Source organism: Leptidea sinapis, chromosome 3 (assembly GCF_905404315.1).
Source record: "Leptidea sinapis chromosome 3, ilLepSina1.1, whole genome shotgun sequence".
Lineage (NCBI taxonomy): Eukaryota > Metazoa > Arthropoda > Insecta > Lepidoptera > Pieridae > Leptidea > Leptidea sinapis.
This window is the reverse complement of record NC_066267.1, coordinates 12,387,642-12,406,581: the sequence shown is the minus strand read 5'-3', so window position 1 is coordinate 12,406,581 and position 18,940 is coordinate 12,387,642. Positions and strand designations below refer to the sequence as shown.

Below are 18,940 nucleotides of genomic sequence, written 5' to 3'. Positions count from 1 at the left end.
ATTTGGAGAGTTTTAAACACATAGCACAAAATTATGTTTTTAATAGTCATAAGTAATTTAAGTATTTTGATGTAAACATCTTTTTTTATAATAAAACATAAAAATTCAGGAAATTGTTTCATTAAAACCCAAATATACTTTTGAAACTTTAATTTATATCTTTTAAATATATACCAGACTCAATTTAATATTTCAAATCAAAAAAAGTAGTATGAAGTTATAATTACCATCTAGGATATATTAGCACAGTATTGTGATAGCCGTGAAAGCAAACATACACTACGATAAATATTTACTTTAAAGTAGACAACAAAAGCATGTCTCATAAAGTACAACTAAAAAGAACACCACTCTGTGAAATTCGTGAAACTTCGCCGGCAAATGCGACAAAATGCAAAGGTCTAAAAACCTGTCAGCAGTTTATAACTTTTTTTTTATATAAAGCCCTGAGCGACGCGCGTACCAAGATTGTAATAGAAATGTAAAGTGTGTTCAGATTTGGTAACCTAACCAGTTAAAAGTAAAAATACATCCCTAGATTAATACGGTAATTTTTCTAAAAGAAGATTAATTATTTATTATGTTAGATAGGGCAAAAATGCTGCCCATCACTCAAGAACTTTATATGTTAATCTCTAATATTATATCTATTTTAGGGCAGAGTATATCGAACGTAGGGTACTTCAATATCATTATCATCCTCATCATTACAGCACAGCTCAAACACCAGAGCCTTGACATGAGGCTCCAACTTCTTCTTTGATACTCGGGTGACCACCTCAGACATGGGGAGGTTCAGTCGCTCCTGGCGCTTGGCTTTAGACATGAAAAATGAGTACAACATGCAGACACCCTGTGAGAGCATTGTAATCTCCAATTTATGCTCATTCTTAAAGTAATCAAGGAACTCTTGTAATGTTAATTCTCCTTTCACTTCAAACCTGTCCCACAAGGTCCACTTCTTGTCATAATATGTGTTAGTTGGAGCCGCAATTGGTTCAGAAAAACCAAAGAAGGGCAGGGCAAGGTTGACAAAGCCATTCTTAAATATCTCCAGTTTGTTGACACCCTGTGCTAGTTTGTACAGTTCTAAACAAACTAGGCCTGCCACAACTGATGTGGTTGTTGCTATGGCTGGGATGATCTTTCCAGCGATGAGCTTGGAACGATGCCTGTCAGCAGGTGGTATCTTATAGTTAGCAGCTCGTAAGTTAGAAGCGGCAACAATAAAATCCATATGGAAGTTGGTGTCATCATCCTTTTCAAAGTCAAGTGGAGTTATTTTGAGGTCACCGAGTTCACTAGGTGGAGGTAGATCTCCTATGATATTTTTGACTTTTTTCTGGTCCATTTTATCACTCATCTGTTGTAGTTGAGCATCAGTGACTGCAATTGTGACACCTGACCTCGGCTTGAATATTGGAACCTAAAAATAATATAAGATTTGAAATAATTATGCTACACTCCAACATTGTACTAAATTGGGTTAATTTATTGAATTATCTAAATTCGTAACGAATCTCGGCAGATTCACTTAACGTTCTAGGGATAGGAGAATACGAATCTAAAGCAAAACTTGAATAGAATTTCGAAACTTAATTTACAATTTTGAAATAATGTGAATAACACCGCTCGTGTCGCATTCTGCCTGTAGACTAACTAAAAGAAGCGAAAATAACATTAAAGATTCATTTTTCATACTGATGAAAAAAAACCCAAAAATTTTATTTAAATGTTATGACAGACATAGCTTTATATAGCAATAAGATTAACCATTGTTGCTAAAGATGGTAAACCTTTATATCAGTTTTGAAATTTTTCCTATGAGATGATTTTATATGTGTATTCAAAATTATTTGACAATGATTCACAAGCTAGTTGCAGGTATATACAGGCAGAACGGTATTATAATATGTAAAATATGTTATCTTAAGTAACAATGTGTACCTGTACGCTAGACGCCACTGTGGCGATATGTGTTCGGTCCACACAAGTGGGGACACCATATACTTGAGCCCGCAGATTAGCAGCAGCCACAATATAGTCCAAATGTAGCTCGTCCTCCGGATCAAATGTCAGTGGTGATGGACACCTCTTTGGACCCGACCAGAATTTTGCACCACTTGTTGTTGTCTAATTACACAAATGAATAACTGTTATTGAAGGAAACTTTTATATTGTATCTACATTACATGGATGGACAGACAAATGGCTCACATGACGCGATGTAAGAACATCCATAGAACTCTGCTTACCAGAGTTCTTTACAAATGTGTGGTCACCTGTGATGTGTGCTGTTAGCAAGAAGGGCCATACATTATATTACTTCTAATTTAAAAGTACTGCAGATGTCAGGTGACATTTGTCTAAATAATCAATCTTACGACTATCCCGATTGTATGATACGATTTTTTGTTCTCATTTGTGACACTATCTGTAATTAGCAATGTTTTCTTTAAGCAGAATAATTTTTGGCTCTTGAACTGTGAGAACGAGCCCCCCAGTGCAGGCTAGATTTTATCAACGATACGTCACTCGAACGGTTGGCTCAGTTGGTAAGAGCGCTCGCGCCGAACGCGAGTTATCGCGGGATCGAGTCCGGCATCGGTCATGTTTTCAGTTTTATTTGTGTAATCAATTCCAGAAGTGAGGGTTATCTTTTCCTGCCTATCAGGAAGTCATGCCATTCCACAAATGGAGTCCACAAAGCAATAAGTGCATATAATAGGTAGAAAGAAGGGAAAGAAATGTTTCTGGTATAATATATATATATAGTATATATAAGACTTTTGGTTACCTGATGAGATGGGAAGTTGAATAACAGTTGTTTGATCTGGTTGGAGTACTGAGCTTCAAAGTGCAGTCGGGCCCATTTGACACAGTCATCAAAGTTGAGCGGCCGCTCATTAATTGCATTCTGAAATTACAATACCTTTAAAGATTTCTACTTACTCAAATAATTCAATAAAATTTTGTTTTTATTTGGATCACTTTGCATACATTTTGTGTAAAATGCTAAGTAATGAAAATATGTGTCGATTGAAAAGAGTAACATCGAGTTCTTGCCACTACACAATAAATCTGACATTCATAATTGACAAAAAAAAATTATATTTATATGCTTTTTTTATGAACGTAAGGGACGAGCAGGACGTTCAGCTGATGGTTATTAATACGTCCTGCCCATTACATTGCAGTGCCACTCAAAATTCTTGAAAAACCTCAAAAAAAACTACACTTCAGCAATGTGTTCTCTGTTCACGCAAGTGACAACAATTGTTATTTACAATAATTAATAAGATAAAATTATGATAAATCATTAAGTGCCACTCACCCTTACACTCTCCAACGAATCCAGTGGCTGACTGCCAGGCAAGTTCATGGTCCTCTCCAAGAAGTGAGGGTCCTGTAGATACTGTGCAGCGTGTTCTGCTGCCTGGCGAAACAAGCCCTCAAACTCGTCACGGGCCCACTGTAGTGTGTGCTCAATAGCATTGGGGAAGTTCTTGAGAGTACATATTGGGATACTCTTCTCTGGTGGATCTTGCGATGAGCTGTACGATTCTGTGAGGCATGGGACGACCACCTAAAATTTTTAAGGTCTACGCTTTATCCATTTGCTTATTTAACATTTTTTATCACATTATTTAACCTGATCATTTTTATCTTTGCACAACCTATAAATATCAAAAATCACATTCATCCACTAATTCCAATATTCCTCAATAAAAATCAATATTAGAAATATTAATATTAAATTGAAATAAGGTTATAAAATAAAAATTAATATTTAATAAAAAAATACAAATGTATATTTATAATCAACCAGCAGATGTTTTTTTTTCAGAATCTAAACAGTAGCAAATTTAATAAAAGGATCTCCTTAATTAAAAGTAGTTAATCTCATATTTGTATCTTGCTGTAAATATTGAGTCCTGACCTGAGTTGAGGCCGTCTTCCTGGAGGGCCTATATCCATCCTGTTTTTAAATAGTAGCTGCAATGCATTAATTTAATTCAATTGAAACATTTTTAATAACCTGTGTATTTCCCTTTGTGCCAAGTGTACCACTCTCCAGTAATGGTTTCCTGTAGTACACACAACGTCTATCCATGTATATTCTGGCATCCACGTTATCCAGAGCGTTAGCTACGCCGTCAAGTGCCTCAAAGAACTCATCATTATAGACACACTCAGTCTCGGGACAAACCCTGTTCTCTTGCGCCAGCACATTCATTAAAGGGTTCATCCGTTTGATTACCTAAAATTAAGAGTAGAATAGTAGAATATTTACAAAAAAAAAAAAACAATTTGCATGAACAATGTTTTTTTATATAAAATTATCAAAAGTATGAGGATACTATTTTGGAAGATCCTTATCATTACATTTATGATCTCCCAGACGTAGTATGAACTAGTGATGTAGTATCAACTGCTACTTTGACAGTAGAATAACAATACAGAAAGAAGCTCATGCAGTTTTGCTGTATATGGCAAAAACTACTCGAAAACCACACTTTGGAGGAATATCCCACATCCAGAATAAGGTGAGGATGATGTATTAGATGTGAAATTTTGCAGGATTGTGGATTTATTGAGCAGGGATCACGGGAAACTGTGCGAAAATTATTTATTGAAGAGCTCATTAACATATTTCCCACAATAAACATGGACACATGTCTTCTACCACATTACAATGTGGGAAATCAGACAATTCAATGGGTTCTATGTTTGTGGAGAAAACATATGAGCTAATACTGATCAGACCAAAGACGAGAGCAATAGAATGGCCAGAAACCTTATAAGGCACTATTGATAAACAGTAGAAATAGAAATATATTTACTAACCATAGGGATGCACAATAACATAACATATTGCAACAACACTTGGTAAACGTCATGAAGTCATTAAAGGGGCTTAGACATGGGGAGAAGAATTGATAAGAAACTCCCAGCCCCTCTTTTAAATCAACGTCACAACTACAACTATTTAATATAATATTATACAATTTTAGGTGGCCTGTGCTGAACCAGACAAGAACCATGCATCACTATTCTCTATATTATAATCTACTATACTATAGTAAGCCTTCTTTGTTAAAGAAGCTTTAATATATTTCTTGATATGTGCTCAGCGAGTAGTCCTAGTATACTGTCTGGTATTTTATTGCAAAATTGGAATACCAAGACATATGAAGGAGGCCCTAGCTGTAGCTAACTTATTAAATGCCAATTTCAGTTAATTTCTTCTTCTTGAATTGAATGAAATCAAGTCACAAACTTTTTTTCATGAATTTGGTAATATTTTTTCTACAAATATTCATATAATCATATATTTAATGTGAGGGAAGGGTTAGGATGTTTATCAACTTGAATGTTTCTCAAACCGAGTCTCTTGGTTACAATAAATTGCTCTAATGGCCCTCTTATCGAGCACAAAAATACAATGAACATTACTATCATTATTTTCCTACAACAACAAAGTGTATGACATATTATCTATGATTATGGAAGTACGCAAAATAGAACAAACAACCTGTAATCACATCAGTCAAATGTCTAATCTTTTTGACGGCAAAAGCTGCAGAACTCTGTCGATTTGCTAAGTTGTGGTCCCTAGTGTTATTTACTATAGTATATTACATCTATAGTAACGCCAAGAAAAACAGAATCTTCAAATTCCAGAGTTTTAGAATCTAGCATTACCTTAACCTCTGTTTGTTTCACATTTCATAGTTGAATAATAAAATGCAATTGATTTTTTACTATTTATCATTTGATTATAATGTGTGAAACCATTTAATACTTTTAATATAGTATCATTAAGCATTTTGCTATCCACCATTCCATTTTACTTTGAATAAAAGTTATTTGCTGATGATAGCAAACAAAACTATATTCGCGAGTTTCTCTAACGTAACTGGAAGATCGTTAATATAGACTGAAAGGAAAAACGGGCCAAGGATCGAACCCTGTGGCACGCCTATCTCAAATTCGAGACAGTTATAAAGATAATACAATTTTATAGCTGTGGATCTTCTTATAAATTAATAAATTAGATTCATTTACTAAATGAAGAAAAATTACCTTAGCAGCAGTACTAGATTTGGGGTTTTGCACATCATGAGGCCTGAACAAGAACTGTCTGTTGAGGTTAGACTTCTCAATAAGATCCATGTCAGTTACTGTGACCCGCCCACCATCCGCTCCTACCCCCATCATTGCAAAGTTCTTTAGCAACTCACAACCAATAGCACCAGCACCTGAAAATTAATAAATATTAATTATCATAGTATATTTACCCATGGCAATACGTGGGTAACACTGAAAATGTTTAGAACTGGCCAGTTAGAAACATTGCTAATGTTTTTTTTTTAAATTTCAATTTTAGAACTCTTTGGTAAAACTCTAGTTACACGTGACAATGATCCCAACGCGAGAAAATTTTCGATCAATGATTTATTATGACTTTCGTTGTGGGCTTACTCAACAACAAATCTATGATAGGCTGCGATTAGCATTTATTAATGAAGCCCCACCTCGTGCTACTATTTACAATTAACGGTTTAACGAGTTTAAGCGTGGACATAGCAATCTCAATGACGAAGTTTAACAGCGACTACTGAAGATAACATAAGTGCTGTGCGACGCATGATAGAGGAAGATAAGAGAGTGACCTATCAGCAGATACGGGCAAGCCTAGGCATTGGTATGAGTCAAGTTCAAAAAATATTACACGAACATTTAGTCGTCAGGAAGCTTTGAACCAGATGGATTCCCCATACTTTTACCGAAGACCAGAAACACCTTCGCATGGACTGGTGTCGCCCAAGTGTTAGATAAGTTCAACGGCGGTGACTCAAATGCTGTATTTGACATCGTCACAGGTGATGAAAGCTGGATATAGCTCAGTGAGTGTTTCCATTCGAGGATCGGCCAACTAAGATAAAGAAAGGAAGTCAAGGAAAAAAAACAAACTTGAACAAACTAAGGAAGAAATCCAGAAGGCTGTTTAACAGGGCTAAATAGACCCAAGAACCCTACAAAGAAGCCCTGACAGAATACAACAGAGAAATTAGGAAGGCCAAACGAGCATCTTGGAAGAGGTTCTATGAGGATTTATTTAAAACTCCCCAAGGAGCCCGAGTACACAAACTGCTCGCCAAGGACAAACCTAGCCAAATCGGCCTGCTTAAGAGACCAGATGGATCTTTTACAGCCGACGAGGTAGAAAACGTTAGAGTACTGATGGCCCACCACTTTCCGGGGGCTATCCATCAACCATCTGTAGCAACGCCTACACAACGGCCTCTTGACGAGGACTGGCGTAGAGCGGCAAAGATAATCAGACCCCGGGATATAAGGTGCGCCATCAAAACTCTGAAACCCTACAAGTCAAGCGGTCTAGACAACATTTTTCCAGCGCTTCTTCAAAAAGGCTTGGATATCCTAGTACCGCTACTAGTCTTGACTAGTAGCGGATAGGATAGGATATACCGGGTAAGCTTTGCCTGGGGCTATCTTCCAGAACAATGGACTAAGGCGAAAGTACTATTTATACCTAAGGCAGGCAGAAAAGACTGCACCCTGCTAAGCTCCTTCAGACCCATAAGCCTTACCTCCTTTCTCCTGAAGGATATTGAGAAAGTCTTGGACAGACACATAAGAGAGGATGTTCTAAGCCTAAAGCCCATTCATAGTTCTCAACACGCCTACTGTAGAGGCAGGTCTACAGAAACGGCCCTTCTACAACTTGTGGATAGAGTCGAGAAGGCGTTACAAGACAAACAGATTGCACTCTGTGCGTTTCTAGACATTGAGGGCGCCTTTGACAATACCCCGATAGACACGCTAGTAAAGGGACTAATTAACATAAATGTAGACTCCACCACTGTCAAATGGGTAATGTCAATGCTCTCAAATCGCAAAGCTCTAATCTCCCTCCATGGGACATCACTGGAGCTATACACTAGTCGAGGTTGCCCACAAGGTGGCGTTCTTTCGCCACTTCTATGGACACTAGCAGTAGACGAACTACTTAGTAAGCTGGCAGAACTCAGGATTGATGCACTAGGGTACGCAGACGACCTAGTTATTATCGTCAGAGGTTTCTGCCAAAGCCTACTAAGCTCTATCTCTATCTAAAAGGCGCTAAACACCATCTCACAGTGGTGTACAGCCAACAAACTGTCAGTCAACGCAGGAAAGACTGTTATTGTGCCATTCACGAGGAAACGGACACTTAACAAACTGAAGTCTCCCACCTTGAACGGCTCTACTTTAGAATTCTCAGCTGAGGTTAAGTATCTGGGAGTCACATTCGACCAGAAACTCACATGGAATTCTCACATCGACAAAGCCGTAAAAAAGGCCAAAACAACCTTGGGTGTATGTCGACGTTTGGTAGGGAGACATTGGGGAATGCGCCCAAAGATCCTCCTATGGCTATTCACAGCAATTGTGAGACCAACAATCACATACTCCTCCATTGTGTGGTGGAACAAAGCCAGCTAGAAAACAACTGCAGACAGACTAAATAGCCTGCAGAGACTTGCCTGTATGTTTTTAACAGGGGCCATGACGTCTACTACTGGTGCGGCCATTGAAGCAATGCTAAACCTACCGCCTCTTCCACTGTTCATACAGCAAGAGGCGAAGGCAAGCATGCTGAGGGCAATCGCCCAGGGGGGTTCATGTAACTGGATGTCGCAAACGCTTAGGACTTTAGAAGACTCAGTTCTGCGAGACCACATATTAGGCATGTTACTTGATCAGATGATTCCACAATTAATCTCTGTTAAACACTATATCGTGGAACTACCTTCCAGGGATGACTGGATCAACAACAAAGTCACGTGGAAGGACGGGAGCCTCATGTGGTACACCGATGGGTCCAAAATGGAAAATGAAGTTGGCTGTGGGGTCTATGGAGAACGCCCCAGGTTTAAATCCAGCACAAACCTGGGGAGCTTTACCTCCATATTTCAAGCAGAGGTGTACGCCATCTTGGAATGCACGGAAACTAATATCCAAAAAGGCTCCTTCAATCATAACATATACATTCACTCTGACAGTCAGGCAGCATTGTCGGCTTTAGACGCTGACTTGACGACGTCTAAGTTAGTCAATAATTGCGTTGAATGCCTGAATTCATTAGGCATGAAAAACAGAGTGATTCTCAGATGGGTCCCAGGGCATGCCGGAATCATAGGCAATGAAATGGCCGATGAGCTCGCAAGAGCTGGGGCTAAAGCAGTCCAATATGATCCGGAACCCATTTGTGGACTGCCTAAGAGCGCCATCCGACACACCCTGAGTAACCAATGTAAACAACAAGCACTTAAACGCTGGAACAACTCTTCAGGTTTAAACCACTCTAAAGCACTGATAAGGGTATTCAACAGCAGCTATGCGAATGAAGCCCTATCTTTGAACAGGAAAAATCTATGCATACTCACTAGGATGCTAACCGGGCACTGTCGCCTAAACAAGCACCTCAATGTGGTCGGCATTAAAAGCGACAAAACTTGCAGATTCTGCCTTGAGGATGATGAAACGCCTATTCATCTACTCTGCGACTGCGGCCCACTAATGCATAAGCGTAACAAAATCTTTGGCGACTACTTCGTGCCACCAGATGTGTTTGCAACACTGGCGTCAAGGAATTACTGCGGTTCGTAAAGGCGGCAGGGCTTGACGACGAGCTTTAGTATGAGTGGCGAACACAATAGTTCACTTTTGGACGCGGTGTTACTAGGAATCTTTAGGACTAGGAAATATCAATTGATGTCACATTGTGTTTCACCAATGGTGGCGCGTTCAAATTTCCCCCCTTTATTTTTCGCTCCCTCATATTCACACTTTTCTATATAATTTCTAGGTTTAAATAATAATTAAAGAAAAAAAACCTTTTAAGTATCATTTAAAGACAATAAAGAATGTAATCTAATATTTGAGAAAAAATTTAAATTTTCTGCACATTTCCTATTGGTGCCAATTCTCTAATTATTGCTATCATCTTGGTTAGGATTAAAGGCCAAATTTATAGACTTCTTTTCACTCCTCTTATCCTCCATAATACAAAAAAAAAGTATGCATATTTTTAGTTAATTGAACATCATAAAGTAGGTGAAAATTACGTTCTATGGTACATTACATAATTTCTTTTTTCATAATTGTGGTCATCCCGGCCAGAATTTTAGGCTAGGAAATATTCCACTATCACTCAGTCCTTGACACATGCAATTTTCAAGAAAATTATTTTATTTAATGTTATAATGTTTGAAAATGAGTATAACTCATGTACATACACAAATAAAGGAAAAATAAAGCAAGGCACTAATAAAGTGTATAAAAACATCAACTTACCAACAATAAAGTATTTAAGTTGACCAATTTTCTTCTGGAAACTCTTTCCAAACACAGCTATCTGACCATCATACCTTGATCCGGTTGGTTTGCAGTTCTCTTCAGTTAACTCGGATCTATCCAAGGGCAAGCATTCAATTGCGTCAAGATACATCCACTGGACAATTGGGTGGAATTTTCCAGAGCATGCCTTCATTACTTCTTGAGCAACCACACCACCAATAGCAGCATTCATTGGGTTCAAATCACCAGATGATATCTAAAATTAACATTATTACAGTTTTCTTAATGAAAATCACAATAATTACGAATTTTGTACCACCGAGTTTATTTATTTTTTTAAGAGTTGGACAACACAAGTGTATGTGTCATGTGATGGTGATCACCGCTAACCAAATTATCTTGCAGTATCAGAGGATTCACAAACCAAGTGGACAAATTTTAATGGTACCCCATGTATTATCCAGTTTATGTTGTTAACATGTTGTCAGATAATGGGATTCACTCTGTAACAGCAGAGGTAAAGTTGATACAATTTGTATTTGTGTATATGTGATTTCTTGCAGCACAGTTAACACAACCATACTTATACGCAGAGAAAATCCTGACATTGCAGCCATTCATTCACTTTCCTTCATGGTGTATCTACTGGGAATTTTCTTTTAAGGCCAGGAGATGGTGATCCTCTAGGTATATCGGAGGGTGGTTGTATGTGATAGAAATAAATATCTTTTGCATAGCAATGTATGTTGGCGGTGTCCAACATATCATTGATATGTTGGACACCGCCATAATATATCAGACGACAGCACTGGTAATGCCATATACACCGGCCATGCAGATCTCTCTCGGCAAAATGTCGATCAGTGCCGGGAGAAACTTGTGTCTTCTATCGAGTCCTCTCTCGAGAAGGTCGCGGAATGGGGTAAGTTGAACCTGGTTCTAACTATTTAACTCCCAGAAGACTCAAGTTTGCGCGTTTACCACAAAAAATTCTTTGTGCGGTGTTTCAGGGACGATACGACATGGGTACCTTCAAAAAAAGCGCATACACCTTCCTTAAAGGCCGGCAACGCTCCTGTGATTCCTCTGGTGTTGCAAGAGATTGTGGGTGGCGGTGATCACTTGGCGTTGCGTAGAGACGTCGCTTCACTGTGTGTCTTCTACCGCATTTATCACGGGGAGTGTTCCGAAGAGCTTTTTAACCTGATTCCTGCCGCCGAATTCCACCTTCGCACGACACGCCACAAGTTAGGATATCATCCCCACCATATGGATGTGTGGCGGTCCTCCACAGTGCGGTTTTCAAGGAGCTTTCTTCCTCGTACTACGTAGCTGTGGAATGAGCTTCCTTGTGCGGTGTTTCCGGGATGATACGACATGGGTACCTTCAAAAAAAACGCTTACACCTTCCTTAAAGGCCAGCAACGCTCTTGTGATTCCTCTGGTGTTGCAAGAGAATGTGGGCGGTGGTGATCACTTAACACCAGGTGACCCGTACGCTCGTTTGTCCTCCTATTCCATAAAAAAAAAGATAAATTCAAATTCAAATATTTTTATTCAAAATAGGATTTAAAATCACTTATTGAACGTCAAAAACTACCACCCATTCGAAAGAGTCTGCCTCAGATATGAGAAGAATGGGCGCAAGAAACTCAGCGGGCTTTTTTTTATATATAAAATATGGATTTCAATGTGATATCGTACAATAAACATATATAATTAAAGAGCCTGAGGGTGTTCGCTTTATTCCCAGTCCATGGTGTCATTAAGAAAATCGTTTATGCTATAATAACCTTTCCCACAAAAACGTTTTTTAACAATTCTTTTAAATTTCGTAACACATTTGTTTTGTACATTTTCTGGGATCATATAGATATATATTATTATTTATATTATATTATTTTCTGAAACCAGGTGCAAAATTAACTGATATACTTCTTTCCGAGACAAGGTTGATGCAAAGCTTAACAAAAAATGATGTTGTCATTATAATAGGAGGCACTTATGAAACTAATCCCTACGATTTTCAACTAAGTTTGAATAGATTTTTCTATAATAACACACATACAAATATTTTAGTAAGTGAAATACCCTAGATTAGAGCCTTAAATGAAAATAAGTTAAATTACGATTTAAGATTTATATGCGGAAAATTCCAAAATGTATCATTTGTTGACATGGATTATAGTAGAAGAAGAATGAAACGAAGTATGCAAATACGACATATATGCCAGGCACTCATAAAGGATATTTTACGACTTGAATATCGAAGCAAAATATACAGTTATAAAAAACAAATAAAGAATACGCAGAGGAATATTAAAAATACAGAAAATAAAGCTACCCAAACTGAACATGGACAAATTGAAGGTGAAAACGGTAATGAAATACAAGAGGAATAGGATGATGCCAAAAAATATATTCTTGAAATAGAGAAAAGTGGAGCTAACGGAAACAGTGCAGAACCTAATAATTTTTTTCGAGTCTCATAAGTTATACATATTACATCAAAATATTAATGGACTTATTAATAAATCTGAACAGCTGGTAGTACAACTCGACGAATTAGAACTTAGCAAAAATATTTTTATAGATGTACTTTGTTTTACGGAACATAATTTAATTGAACACGATTGTGAGCTGCTTAGGATATCAAATTTTCGCATTGCTTCTGCATATTTTCGTAATAATAGAAGGGGTGGGTCAGCCATGCTTGTACGAAATTGGGTTAAATTTAAAGAGTTAACGGATATCACACGCTTAAGCATAGCAGGTGTTATAGAATGTAGTGGAGTCGACCTAATAGATCAAAGCACAATAGTAATATGTATTTATAGACCACCAAAACTCGATAAATTTACCTTAGACACATTTTTTGACAGTTTATACAACACACTTAATAAAAATTGCTTCAAAAAAAGGAAAATCATTATCTGTGGTGATATAAATATAGACGTGTTAATAAATAATAAAATTACGCAAACCCTTAATGAATTAGTACATGGTTTTAATCTTAAATTAGCACTTACACAGCCAACGCGCTTAGTAAGTGGCACATGTATCGATAACTTTTTGACCAATATTCGGAGCTATAGCTGTTTCTCTATCAGACCATACAGCACAAATTTTCAGCTTTACTGTTAAAAAATTTAGTCGGATAGAATACTGGTTTATTTTAAGAAGAGACATTAGCGAAGAAAACTTGAGTAAATTTAAGGAATACCTAAGTAGTATTACATTTTCGGATGTTTATGAAACATCTGAACCAAATGAAGCATACAATAGATTTTTCGCAATGTTCTCACTTCTTTACTATCTCTGCTTTCCTTACATTAAAATAAAAATACAGTCAATTAGAAAACCAAAGTGAATTTTGCAAAAGGAAACGAGAGTTACTATGGAAATATAGAAAAAAACCTAATAATAAAAATAAACAAAATTACAAAGTGTATGGAAAGCGTTTAAAAAATATCATCAAACTAACACAAAAATCCCAAAATGATTATAAAATAAGAAATTCGCATAACAAATCTAAGACTACATGGGACATAATAAATGAAAACAGATTAAAACTCAATAATTACAAAATTGAACGTATTAAAAAAGGCAACGAAATAATAAGTGACCCCTTAGAGATTGCACAAGCTTTTAATGAACATTTTCGTAAAAATTTGTCAACAACTAATGAAAGAGCAAACGCTAACTGGAACAAGCCGCATTCAATTTTTATGAAACCATCATCGCCGACTCAAATAAATAATATCATAAAAACACAAAAAATTACAAATAGCACTGGGTTTGATGAAATTTGTACCAAAGCAGTAAAATATGTATCTGATATAATATCGCCAGTTTTGTGTCATATTACAAATCTATGTGTAGAGAATGGTGTATATCCAGATAATTTAAAAACTTCAATTGTGAAGCCACTCTTTAAAAAACAAGATAGGGAAGACATGGACTGTTATAGACCAGTTACACTTATACCAATTTTCTCAAAAATAATAGAAAAGTATATTTGTAATAACTTAAACGATTATTTTGAAAAGAATGAAATATTAACCGAAAAGCAAAAAGGCTTTAGAAAAAATAAATCAATTAATTTAGCAATATACAATTTCTTGAAGGAAGTCATTACTAATGTAGATAAAAGAAAGCATGTATGCGTACTTTATATGGACCTCACTAAGGCATTTGACTATGTCGACCATCAAATATTATTGAATAAGCTAAGCGTGTACGGGGTTAGAGGAAACAGCTTATCACTTCTAAAATCATATCTAACGGGGAGGCAACAAATGACACAAATAGCGAGGTTAGTATGGCATGATAAAACAGAAACACCATATATATCGGAGTCAAAAACCGTAACCACTGGAGTACCGCAGGGAAGTATATTAGGTCCATTGTTGTTCATAACATATATAAACGATTTCCCTACGGTAACCAACCATGAGATGATTTTATTTGCTGACGACAGCACAGTGATATTTATAGGTGAAAATTAAATTCTTTTGAAAGTGACATTAATAATACTATAGGCAATATTATAAACTGGTTGACATGTAACAACTTAATCATAAATCTTGACAAAAATAGCATAATGACATTTGTAAATAGACGCAATAAGATATCATTGAACATTAATTATCTAAGTAATAAAATATCTGAAATAACCCAAACAAAATTTTTAGGCCTACATATTGATGATTGCCTAAATTGGAAAACCCATATTAAAAATTTTTGCATGAAGCTAAATAGATTTTCATTTGCATTGCACATGCTGTCTAAAGTAGTAAACCAGTACGCAGTGTTAGTAGCTTTTAACACATATGTCACATCAAATATTTGGTACAGGATCATATTTTGGGGAAATTCCACAGATAAGGATAGAGTCTTTAAATGTCAGAAAAAATGTATAAGATCTATATTTCATTTAAGCCCTACTGATTCCTGTAAACCATATTTTGATGAATTTAAAATACTTACTTTCCCGTGCCTATATATATATGAAGTGCTAGTATTCATTAGAACAAATGATCAACTATTTAGTTACTCTGATAGTAAACGCAGAAAAAATAAAATATGTTTCACACAGCATACAACGGCACTTTTTGGTAATAGTATATTTAATATAGCTCCTCAGCTATATAATAAACTACCAGCATCATTAGCGGACCAAAACTTAAATATTAACTCTTTTAAAAATAAAATTAAGGAATTTTTAATGATGAAGAAATATTATTCAGTTAAAGAATATTTGACAGACATGAATGTATAGTCATAAGAATAAGTTAATTCAGATATTTCAAATTAACATTTTTAGTAAGCAAATTTTTATTTTTCACATTTTTGTAATATTATGGTGGATAGACTTATATGAATAATTTGATGTTTATGTTGTATGTTTTTCACAGTAAACTTAGAGTAAGAATTTTAAAATATTATTTTTGCATGCCTACCCGGCAGATTGTTAGCACCTATGATTATAATGTAACACCAATGTACCCACTCAATCTATGCAATTAAATGACTTGATTTGATTTGATATATTTATTGCTACCCTAGATAGTCCAACTTGAAATAAGAGTGTCAGGAAGATTGAACCTCTCCTTTTACAGGCCAGGCTGTCATTCTCCATGTGCAGATGAAGCTAGCTGTAGTTACAAAAAGTATCTTTTGACAATACTAGTATTTGTGTGTACCAGATTATAGCTAACTTTAAGCTTCTTGCCAATACTGACTATGTGCACCATTTATGTTAGGCAATTTGTGACTTGAAGTATATCGAGTCTAAAGACACGGTTTAGATCATTTGTTAACCTTTACTGAGTGATTTACCTGCACTTATGTCTAAACTAAACTCGAGTATTTTTGAATATACATACCTTGGCAAAAGTTTCCATCAGTTCTTTATTTACTTCAAATTCCCCATCTTTGACGATATCACCACTTTTAACAATTTCATTGACAATCTCCAAAAACTTTTGAGCATCATTATTGCTCCAAGGCTTTGGTAAACAGCTCTCAATTTCTTCAAATTTATGCAGAGCAGCAAAAGCAACATGTAATTGTTGGGGATAGTCCATTTTACCAAAATCAGTTATGATGAATTCTGGTTCTTTTAGAGATTCCTTTAGAGGCTTAAATTTCAATTTCTTGGGCATTTTTACTTGGGTTACTATGCCTCCTTGGACATATTTGGAGAAATTTGTGGTGTCCCCAATACTGAAAGTATATGCACCTATAACTTTGATCTTAATTGGTTCACAACCATTCAGTTCAGTCATACCTTGGACCTGTAAAAATATAATTTTCCTGGTAGTTAGAACAAGGAGGAAAAATATTAATTTGATATGATAATGTAAAAAAGCAACTGCCACATTGGTTTCACAACTTGAGTTTTTTATATTGAAATCCTATATTTACTAAAATAGACTATGGAATTTGCAGAATCTTTCAATATGACACCTTTACAATCTTGAGTGTCGATTTTGGACCCTACTATGTTTTTACTTTGCTTACATAGAGTATAAAGGTACTATAAGTAAGACAATATACATAATGAGGTGCTCCATGGTATCTCATAACCCATAATATTGATGCATCCTCCTATTGCCTTTAGTTTTAGTAGATAATTGGTTATACATAAAAACTGAATGTTAGTCAAGGCATAAACCTATGAGTTATGTGCCAATTATGCCACAATATAGTAATTATGATGACATCATGAGTCATGACACTTGAAATCATTTCATATTCATTTATTTCACATACAATCAAATGATCACAGGGATTTGACTGTGAAGTCTATTTAATTAATATATACAGTAGACATTCTCAATGTTATTTGTTCGAATTTTCTACTAAAACATTGAATATTTTCTATTATTTTACATTAAATAGAGATACCTAACAAACTTCACTTTGAACATAACATGGGCTCATAGGGTTTTGTTTCAGAATCAAGGGAATAATTTAAATGTTAATATGAGTAATAAAATATACATCCAGATATTGGAAAATTATATTTTATGGGCTCACCATAACAATAATAATGCTGTGAGTAATCTTATTGAAAAAAGTGGCAATAAACTCATTGCCACTCTTTAAAAACAAAATTGACAGCTTCATACATAGATTTACAAATTATATTAATGAAATCAATGCAAAGTGATGCCACAACTCAAGCTTCAAATAATTGTGAGAAAATAAATAGTATAAAAAACACCTCAACTGGTTTTGAATGAATCAGTTGGCAAAGTAAATAAATAAAGCTATTGTGTAAATATTTTATATACATAATATAGCAAACAGGAGTGAAAGTCAAAGGAGGCCTTCTGCTGGTGTTCATTCGATGTTGTTTTTGTATTGGACAAGGTCTAAAAATGAAAATATCTTAAAAATATAATTGATTATATGAATCTGATAGCTGAGAAGTGGCTTAACAATGTACAAACCTCACTAAATGTAACATAATCTCCATCTTGTAAGCCATGCCGAGTATCATCCAAGCAAGTGACCACTGCTTCTTGCTCATGTGTGATGTCGGCTATCATAGCAGTCACAGGGTTCTCGCCGTTCACGTCCACGACCGTGAAGTCTTCTCCGAAATCGCAAAACACTTGAGAAAATAAACCGCGAGTATCAGCTATGACCAATGCTATGTTATTATCATGAGTTATTTCTGCTATACGCTCTTGTTCGGCTCTCGATGCTCCTGTCAACACCACTACACTGAACTTCTTCAAGAACTCCTCTGTCAGTGGTCCAGTGTAAGCCTTCGTGGGCACATAGTGGTTAAGTTCAGCTAACTGCTCGCATGAGGCAACTGCTCTATTCTGTCCGATAGTTGCCTCGGACAAATAAAACTGGGACGACAAATCTGATATTGAACATGTACGATCATCATGAAGAGTCACCGATTTAACACCACCGAGGATCACATTTTTGGCAATTTCGACACCTAGACCCCCCAAGCCCGAAACGAGAACGTCCGAATTAGCCATTCGGCGCATTGCATCGTGTCCGAGGACATACAGCTGCCTGGAGTACAAACTCTCGTCGATTTCATCTTCAACACGCGTTCCATTGTTCGCCATTACTGAAGATTTGCAACTCGCTTCTTCTGTGTTTAGCTTCCGCTTTTTTGCCGGGGGGTCAACGGAATTATCGGTGACTTCAGCACTAGACATCGGGCACGAACGCGCACAATTTTGAAAGAATTTTGTTTTTTGTTTCTCCAATTCAATCCAGAAAATATGTTTCAGATGAATAAAAAAGACATTCGCATATCACCGATGGGCGCTGAACGATCGCTTGACTTGACGCCTCACTTCAACAAAAAAAGCAAATTTAGACCTCGATTCTCGGTAATTCGCTTGTCACTGTCTTGAAGTTCGTCGTGGCTAGAGTACCTATATTGGGCTCTGTAGTCGTGGCTTTGAACATAGAGCATATAAATATATTCAATTTATTTTACCTTGTCTTGGAGTATTATTATTATTATATAGCGTGCATTTATTTATTGGAAATTTCCTAAGGTCGCATTTACGGAAAATCTCACAGA

General features: G+C 36.2%; 1 protein-coding gene across 1 annotated transcript; it reads right to left on the bottom strand.

Annotated features, from left to right (window-relative positions):
- Window positions 1-135: 135 nt before the first annotated feature.
- LOC126979516 (ubiquitin-like modifier-activating enzyme 1) lies at window positions 136-18,725 on the bottom strand. Its single transcript, XM_050828834.1, has 9 exons — window positions 17,832-18,725; window positions 16,260-16,670; window positions 10,369-10,627; window positions 6,088-6,263; window positions 4,040-4,261; window positions 3,335-3,586; window positions 2,798-2,917; window positions 1,948-2,133; window positions 136-1,426 (listed from the first exon to the last, which is right to left on the bottom strand). The coding sequence occupies exons 1-9, from the start codon at window positions 18,564-18,566 to the stop codon at window positions 653-655; spliced, it is 3,135 nt and encodes a 1,044-aa protein (XP_050684791.1). The 5' UTR covers window positions 18,567-18,725; the 3' UTR covers window positions 136-652.
- Between the last annotated feature and the right edge of the window lie 215 nt (window positions 18,726-18,940).

Excerpts from the sequence above, each read along its gene's own strand:
- LOC126979516 (XM_050828834.1), bottom strand. The coding sequence starts at position 18,566 with ATGTCTAGTGCTGAAGTCACCGATAATTCCGTTGACCCCCCGGCAAAA. Across the intron at positions 10,628-16,259 it reads TGATGGAAACTTTTGCCAAG|ATATCATCTGGTGATTTGAA; the intron begins GTATGTATATTC and ends TGTTAATTTTAG. Across the intron at positions 1,427-1,947 it reads CAGTGGCGTCTAGCGTACAG|GTTCCAATATTCAAGCCGAG; the intron begins GTACACATTGTT and ends TATTATTTTTAG.